Source organism: Chanodichthys erythropterus, chromosome 5 (genome assembly GCF_024489055.1).
Source record: "Chanodichthys erythropterus isolate Z2021 chromosome 5, ASM2448905v1, whole genome shotgun sequence".
Taxonomy (NCBI): Eukaryota; Metazoa; Chordata; class Actinopteri; order Cypriniformes; family Xenocyprididae; genus Chanodichthys; species Chanodichthys erythropterus.
In genome coordinates this window covers 4,512,501-4,521,218 of record NC_090225.1, presented here as the reverse complement: position 1 = coordinate 4,521,218, position 8,718 = coordinate 4,512,501, and the positions used below count along the sequence as shown (strand labels likewise).

Sequence of the window (8,718 nt, the reverse complement as noted above, 5' to 3'; positions counted from 1 at the left end):
ATGTGAAATATCAATGAATCCTCAAGCAGCTCCATGTGTGTGGATGAGCATCAGTGTTGTTTCTGCTTCAAAGACAATTAAACTGAAGATAAAGAGCTCCTTCATCAGTTTCATGGAGTGTCGTCATACTCAAGCGTGTTGAATTGCCTCTAAAATCTCTATTTTACATCATGCTGAAGAGATACATTGCATAGAAGTTCAAACTTGCTCTAGGAGACAAACGAAAATGTGAGGGTCCGTCGCGGCTCTGAATAATGAGGGATTTTAAAGGCATGGTGAGCGCGCCGTGGCCTCGGAGGACAACGGGGTGCTAGCAGCTTCCTGGAGATGAGCAGACCGAACCGCACATGCTCAGTTTGGAGGTCTCGGGTTCGGGTTCAGGCTCGGTCTCTTCGTCCTCCGTTCCTCCCTCAGCCTCTGCCTCATCAGCGTCTGGATCTCCGTCTCCCTCTCCATCTCCATCTGCTCCCTCCTCCTGCCGACGCTTCAACCTGAACACAAGCAAGATCTTCAACAACGTACTGATTAAAAAACACATGTAACCGCATCTGTCCTACTTTAGTTGCACATATACACCGATCAGGCATAACATTATGACTACCTTCCTAATATTGTGTTGGTCCCCCTTTTGCTGCCAAAACAGCCCTGACCCGTCGAGGCGTGGACTCCTCTAGACCCCCCGAAGGTGGTATCTGCACCAAGATGGTACGTGTCAAATTAACATCCACATGGATGGCAGGACCCAAGGTTTCCCAGCAGAACATTGCCCAAAGCATCACCACCGGCTTGCCTTCTTCCCATAGTGCATCCTGGTGCCATGTGTTCCCCAGGTAAGAGACACACACGCACCCGGCCATCCACGTGATGTAAAACAAAACGCGATTCATCAGACCAAGCCACCTTCTTCCATTGCTCCGTGGTCCAGTTCTGATGCTCACGTGTCACTGTTGGCTCTTTCAGTGGTGGACAGGGGTCAGCATGGGTCAGACTGATGTGCATCTATGCAGCTCCATACGCAACAAACTGATGCACTGTGTATTCTGACACCTTTCTATCAGAACCAGCATTAACTTCTTGAGCAGTTTGAGCTACAGCAGCTCGTCTGTTGGATCGGACCACACGGACCAGCCTTCGCTCCCCACGTGCATCAATGAGTATTGGCGTTCATTGACCCTGTCACCGGTTCACCACTGTTCCTTGCTTGGAGCACTTTTGATAGATCCTGACCACTGCAGACCGGGAACACCCACAAGATCTGCAGTTTTGGAGATGCTCTGATCCAGTCATCTAGCATCACAATTTGGCCCTTGTCAAACTCGCTCAAATTCTTACACTTGCCCATTTTTCCTGCATCTAACACATCAACTTTGAGGACAAAATGTTCACTTGCCTAATATATCCACCCACTAACAGGTGTTATTCACTTCACCTGTCAGTGCTCATGATGTTATGCCTGAAATATACTGTATTAAGAATTTTAACGCAACACTACACAGGCAAAACCACAGTTGTTGTTTTTTTCTTTTTCATGTGCTGGTTAATTTTCATAATAATGATTTTTTAGTTACAATAAAACTAAGTTGCATGTACAAAATACCATAATAGAAATAGAATATATAACATTTCAATTTACAGCACCTTCATAAATTGAATAAAAACATAATGCATAAACACACCCAATGCACATATTATATTCATCATTTTGTAAAAGCAGAGTTTAAAAAAAAAAATTTGTTGAATTTTACATAGGCATAGAAAAGGTACATCACGATCTAACATCGATCAACTTCCCAAACTCATAAATACGAACTTCCCATGAGAACTTCGAGAAGTTGAAAAATGCTTGGTTTTTATGCAAATGAGGAGCGGAAAATGCCGAGAGGCAAGACTAGATTAATTCTGTTTATCGTATAAAGCAATAGTCTCTTCAGAATATTTTGGACTAAACAGCTCGATTCATATGGATGAATGAAAGTCTTTGCAACGACATGAGGGTGAGTAACTGATGACAGAATTTTCATTTTCTGGGTGAACTAACTCTTTAACTTTAATCTCAGGAGGAAAATATGACACAGCTCAGAATTCTAGTGTTTATATTCTCACTTTTCACGGTTGAAAATCATGAACTCTTGCTGGACGACTTCAAGGCACTCCTGAAGATATTCGTTCTCCTGCAGGCAAAGAGAGAGAAAATAAAGACACAACATGTTAATCAGCTCTAACTATGGAGGTCTATCAGGTCTAACTTGCTATCTATGGAGGACTCAGAGAGCTCTCGGATTTCATCAAAAATATCTTAATTTGTGTTCCAAAGATGAGCAAAGGTCTTACGAGAATGACATGACGTGAGTAATTAATGACAGAATTTTCATTTTTGGGTGAACTAACCCTTTAACGTTTGCATAACCAAGAAAAAATGTTGATAGAACATCTTAAAAAACTGGACGTTTTGAACATTCAGAGAACATTCAAAAATAATGTTTTCCTAACTTAATAGCAACGTTAGGAAAGCGTTCTTAGAACATATTTTTGTTGGCTTGGTCCCTGTTGTTGTGTTGAGCTCCAAACAGCAGAATCCTGCTGGAACACACCAAAAATAGCCTGGCGTGTTTCAGGAGAAGCTCCAGCACTGAAAGCATCATAATTTAATCATGCAGGTAATAATGCCTTCGCTTCCGGCATCTGCAGACCACAGCAGCTCATCTTCAGGGCTCTCGCTGGCGCTCATGCGCACAAGGAAGAAGAGCGAGCAAACTTCATCGTCATGTGATCTGATTAGAGACGCGCTTCATAATCATGTATCTGAATTTCTGTAATAGCACGGAAAATAATATGGAGAGCAACGTCTGTTGAGACGGATCGTGTGTGTGAAGATCCTTCACTGATGTCAGACTCAATATAATGTGTGGCCGTCGCAGCAGAACGAACACTGTAATCTCAGGCCTCAGTTACAAATGTCACACAGTGAAATGTCATTTCTGAGACGTGTGAAAGTGAGTTACACTCACAGACTGAGAATCTTTGCTGTTGTCTCTCGACCTGTTTTTTGCCAGACGCTTTTTCTTCTTATGAAGAGGACGAGACTCCAGAATCATCTCCTCCAGTTCGAAGGTGGGATCACAATGCAGACGACCTTTCTGTTTGATAATTGAGAACAGAAACATACGTTACAGAGAAACCTCTGAAAGCAGACATTCAGATAAGCAAAGTCTTAAGGTCCGTTCACGCCAAGAACGATAACTATAAAGAGAACTATATTTGCGTCCAAGTGTGTACAACATGTTTTTGCTGTTTGTGTTGCATTTACACGGCTTTAACCAGCAGATGTCCTCAGCATGCTATGTTTGGAGTGAATAGCTAGTGTAATCGATCTAATCTAACAGTGAATTTAGCTGATGAAGTCAATATAGTGGAATAAAAACAACGCCTAGTCTTTTTCACTGCAACTTCAAAAGAAGCAAGATGATGTTGTCGAAACTAGTGCTGGATACCTGAGGAAATTTTATGTTACACTGTTTGCTATCCTGGCATAATGATCTCATCGTTAATACTTCTCACCATTTATTCTGAGGGTACGACTGATTGTTTTCCATGTATCCATTTTCTTTAAAGTATCCTTGAAAAGGGGGTTTGACTTGTCAAACAGCGGTGGATTTTTCTGGACCTCGGCGATTAACTTCTCCGCAATATCATCTGCCATTTTAAATGTGCAAGCCCTTAAATTAGAATGGATCTGATTGGCTGTCAGTGTTTTAGCGTTCAACAGCTGAAAAAAAAAAAAAAAAGTTCTGAAAGTGATCCCAAAGATATCATTTCTCTATATCGTTATCGTTCTTGGGGTGAACGGGCCTTTAATCTGCATGTGTGTGTGTGTGTGAATGTGTGCACAGGGTCCAAAACTAACCTGTCAGTGGAGTGTGAATCTAGAACATTTACTGGCCATAAATATAGTTTTACTGGCTATGAAACTGTATTTTGCATCTCTGCCTTAAAATAGATTTGGTCCCTTTGCAATTAGTATTTAAAGATTCCATGTCACTGTGTTTTCTTTTAAAGTAGGACATTTAATAAGTGAGGACATCATGTTTCTTACTTTCTTAGACAAACAATTGCACCTTAAAGGGTTAGTTCACCCAAAAATTAAAATTCTGTCATTTATTACTCACTGTCATGTCGTTCCACACCCGTGAGACCTTCGTTCATCTTCGGAACAACATCCGATGAAATCCGATGGCTCAGTGAGGCCTCCATAGGAAGCAATGTCACTTCCTCTCTCAAGATCAATAAAGGTACTAAAAACATATTTAAATCGGTTCATGTGAGTACAGTGGATCAATATTAATATCATAAAGCGATGAGAATATTTTTGGAGCGCCAAAAATAACAAAATAACGATTATTTATTAACGATTAATTATTTAGTGATGGCCGATTTCAAAACACTGCTTCAGGAAGCATCGGAGCACAGTGAATCAGTGTGTCGAATCTGCTGTTCGGAGCGCCAAAGTCACGTGATTTTAGCCGTTTACAGTTTGAAACGCGATCCGAATCATGATTCGATACACTGATTCACTGCTCTGATGCTTCAAGAAGCAGTGTTTTGAAATCGGCCATCACTAAATAAGTCGTTATTTTGTTATTTTTGGCGCTCCAAAAATATTCTCGTCGCTTTATAATATTAATATTGCACTGTGATCACATGAATTGATTTAAATATGTTTTTAGTACCTTTATGGATCTTGAGAGAGGAAATGACATTGCTTCCTATGGAGTTCTCACGGAACCATCGGATTTCAAGTAAAATATCTTAATTTGTGTTCTGAAGATTAACAAAGGTCTTACGGGTGTGGAACGACATGAGGGTAAGTAATGAATGACAGAATTTTCATTTTTGGGTGAACTAACCCTTTAAAGTGTCACGATGATGCAAAAAATATGAAAATTATATTTCAGTGGTTTTGCAATCTTCCGGACACTTTGCATTTGCTCAGAAAGAATGCAAACGTTTCCCAAATGCAAATACACTGAAATATAATTTTTTGTTCCATTTTATATTTTTCCCCTGAAGAGAAAAACTGTAAATTTTAATGCATTCAAAACTCAAAACGCATCTTTATTCGTTGCCCTTTTATGCAATATGTATTTATTGTGTTTTAGTCATCTTTATTTTGGTCAGCTTTACTCTGGTTTTGTGGTCCAGGGTCACATTTAAGCAGTCATAAGGGTAATTTTTTTTTTAAATTGAGATTTATACGTCATCTGAAAGCTGAATAAATTGATGTGTGGTTTGTTAGGATAGGACAATATTTGGGTAAGATACAACTATTTGAAAATCTGGAATCTGAGTTTGCAGAAAAATCAAAATATTGAGAAAATCGTATTTAAAGTTGTCCAAATGAAGTTCTTAGCAATGCATATCCACTCACAAAAATATATTTTTTATATATTTACAGTAGGAAATTTCCAAAATATCTTCATGGAACATGATCTGTACTTAATATCCTAATGATTTTGGCATAAAAGAAAAATCAATAATTTTGACCCATACAGCATATTGTTGGCTATTGCTACAAATATACCCATGTGACTTATGACTGGTTTTGTGGTCCAGGGACACAAATGTGCTATATAAATAAACTGGTGACACTTAACAATAACTAACACAAACTACCAATGAGTGATATATCTTTACAGCATTTATTAACCTTTGTCAATGTTAGTTAATAACGTTTATGTTAGTTCACAGATAGTTAACAGATACAACACTTGATTTTAATAATGTATAAGTAAATGTTGAAATTCACATTAAGATTAATAAATGCTTTAGAAGTATTGTCAGAGTTAGCTCTAATGTAGTTATCTAATTACATGTTGTAAAGTGTAGCTAATAGATTTTACTTAGACTGTCAATTTTAAATGCATATGCACTAAAAGTCTTATATGTTTCTTCTTTTTCACTAACATGTGTGTGAGTTTGGACATTATTTTGCACTTGCCGAACAGCCATCGTCTCACCGTTCTGACTCTTTTTGGCACTGCACAAGTGTTCATTTTAGACCCTGACCCTGTGTGTGTGTTCTGTCACTACTTGAACTCAATCTCACATTGGGAACAAACCCCGGCTCCATCTTCTTCTCATAAACATCGTCCCAGTTGACATCGGAGAGGTAGGGCGCCGTCTGCATCTGAGCCAGACTACAGAAGCGATGCTCTGGGTTTACAGTCAATAACTACAGAACCACAAAACACAGTAAGAACTCCATCAGGACGCTTCTCACTCACACACAAACATCACTGTGTAGACTTCATTAAGTCTTAATATTCAAACAAAAAAGTGACTTCTGTAATGAGACGTAATTCTGAGTAAAACGGATATAAGGAGCAAAATTAAAGAGAGTAAGTAAATACATGTACATCTACTCAAATCTTGCTCACAATTTCTCAATTATGTTTGATGTTCATATAGTGACACCAGTTAGTCGCACAGTTGGAGACTCTTCTAAAGCTCTCACACCTGAGATTACAAGGGTCTCTTCACAGGAGAAACATTTGAGAAGCAGGAAACCTTCATTTTTACATTTATAATGATGCATTGAGCAGATGCTTTTATCCAAAACAAGAAGCATAAGCAATTTGTTGCAAAAGTGTGCATTCAATGTTATCACTATTTAGGAGAATCTATTGTGATTTCCAAGAGAGTCCAGTTTGATTAGATGATCAGAAACAGAGTTTCATCAGCTGACAGTTTTATTATTTGGTAATAAACTCATGAGTGTGAAACTCAATCTGTCTGGTATAAACGGCCCACAGGAGGCACTGCTGAGCTGAACACTGAGGGCCAATGAGACGTCGGGGAGCCGTTACAGACGTTACTCTCTTATCAAGCGAGGGATGATTTTATAACAAACTGACAAATAGTGTCTGCTCAATGCATGAATGTAAAGGTTATAAAGCGCTCAGGCTAGTCTGCTCTCGGTTGTCAGGGAAACGATATCTGCAGATAGTTTCGGGTGCGGGCATCTGCATCTCTCCCAAAGGTTAAGACGGGGCCCAGACACAAGCAATCGATCCGATGAGACGGATACGCAATCTGAGAAGCGTCTGTGTGATCCGATCGCTTTCCTGTGAGTGAGTAAAACCTCAAACCTCACACTGTGGGACCGACGGTTTGTACAGATTCATAAATTATGTTTCAATATGTAAAAATGCAAAAAGTTAAGTTTTTTTCTAATGTTTCTAATGTTGAGCAGGAAAAAGGTCCCTCCAGCGGGAGTTATTCTCTATATCAGTGTCACTGTTTCTGAACTCGCTGAAACGCCTCCATTGTAGTCTTGAGTTTTCTTCCGGGAACGAATACGTCACAATATTCCTCATTTAAATAATTCCCGCCCTAGGCATATGCTAAATAAAGGGGCGGGGCCTGGTTGAGTTAGATAGTAGTGTGTTGAAACTGGTGGTTATGGTAAGAGGCAGGACATTTATCAAACACACTCAAAGCATTTGACCAATCACAACACACTGCTCCAGCCGACCAATCAGAGCACATTGTGCTTTTCAGAAGGAGGGGCTTCATAGAGACAGGAACTAAACAGAGCATTACTGACAGACTGGGAATAGAGGAGCTGCAACAATGAAGAATATGGGGAAAATAAAGCACATTCAAGCATGAAAACCTGTTCTAGTAGAGCCCAAAAATAACATCTAAACTTTGCGCAGGAGCTCTTTAATAATCCAACTTTTCCTTTCTCCTCCTCAACTATCTGTTCTAAACTCAAACCCACACCACATCAGGAAAGACCAATAGTTTCTTTTAAATAGCAATAACATTAAATGCAGATGTTTGCAACAAACTGCTTATGCTAAAATGCATCATTGTAAATGTAAATATGAAGGTTTCCTGCTTCTCAAATGCTTCTCCTGTGAAAAACAGACCCTTGTAATCTCAGATGAGAGTTTTAGAAGAGATCTCAACACTCGCTCCAACTGTGCTCAAATGAACTACAATATGAACTCAGACAATTGACTCATTTATGACATCCGAGATAAAAGTGATGCTTAAATAAAGCATAATTGAGAAGTTCTGGAAAGTTAGGATTTAAAAGAATTAATATTCAGTAATATTACTGATTTGATACACTGACACTATCAGATGAGAAGTGAATTGATCTGAATAATAACAATATTGTCTTTTTAGAGCTGCTTTACAGCTGAAATTGTATTTGTTTCATAACAATTTATGAAGTCTGCAACATTAACACTGTTATTTGACTGTTTATTACCGTGACGCTGCTTTGAAACAATCTGTATTGTATAAAGCACTATAGAAATAAAGCTGACTTGACTTAAAAGACAAAATTCTGAGCATCACACTTCTTGTGTTCATCAACCTCTTACCCACAATGCTCTTCTCCTCTGATTCATCCATATAATCTCTCCATATCTCACTGGTCTAATAAATGACTTTAATGTCTCTCGTCGCTCCTCTGTTCTTCACTCATATCCATTTTCCTCTCATAATATTTCTTCTGTCTCTCCAGCGTTCCACTCGTTTTCTTCATTCATCTTATTTTATTATCTCTCATTATCATCAGCTCCTCTTTCTCTCGCTCATCTCAATCCTTCCCTTTATTCTCTTCTGCATCATTAGAGTGTTTTATTCTCTCTTCATTCATTCTGACTCCATCTGTGTTCTATTTTCATTCCTCTCCATCTTTTTTCT

The 8,718-nt window shown here is 38.9% G+C and overlaps 1 protein-coding gene across 2 annotated transcripts in view; it reads right to left on the bottom strand.

Moving 5' to 3' along the window:
• Positions 1-244: 244 nt before the first annotated feature.
• Positions 245-8,718, bottom strand: part of LOC137019934 (serine/threonine-protein kinase 32C-like) — a 27,902-nt gene continuing 19,428 nt past the window's right edge. For both annotated transcript variants that reach the window (XM_067385078.1, XM_067385079.1), the window contains 4 exons: positions 6,104-6,229; positions 3,009-3,137; positions 2,104-2,171; positions 245-491 (listed from right to left, as the gene is read on the bottom strand). In XM_067385078.1, the coding sequence (XP_067241179.1) occupies positions 311-491; positions 2,104-2,171; positions 3,009-3,137; positions 6,104-6,229 (504 nt within the window). In that variant the 3' untranslated portion in view covers positions 245-310. The remainder of the gene's footprint in view (positions 492-2,103; positions 2,172-3,008; positions 3,138-6,103; positions 6,230-8,718) is intronic.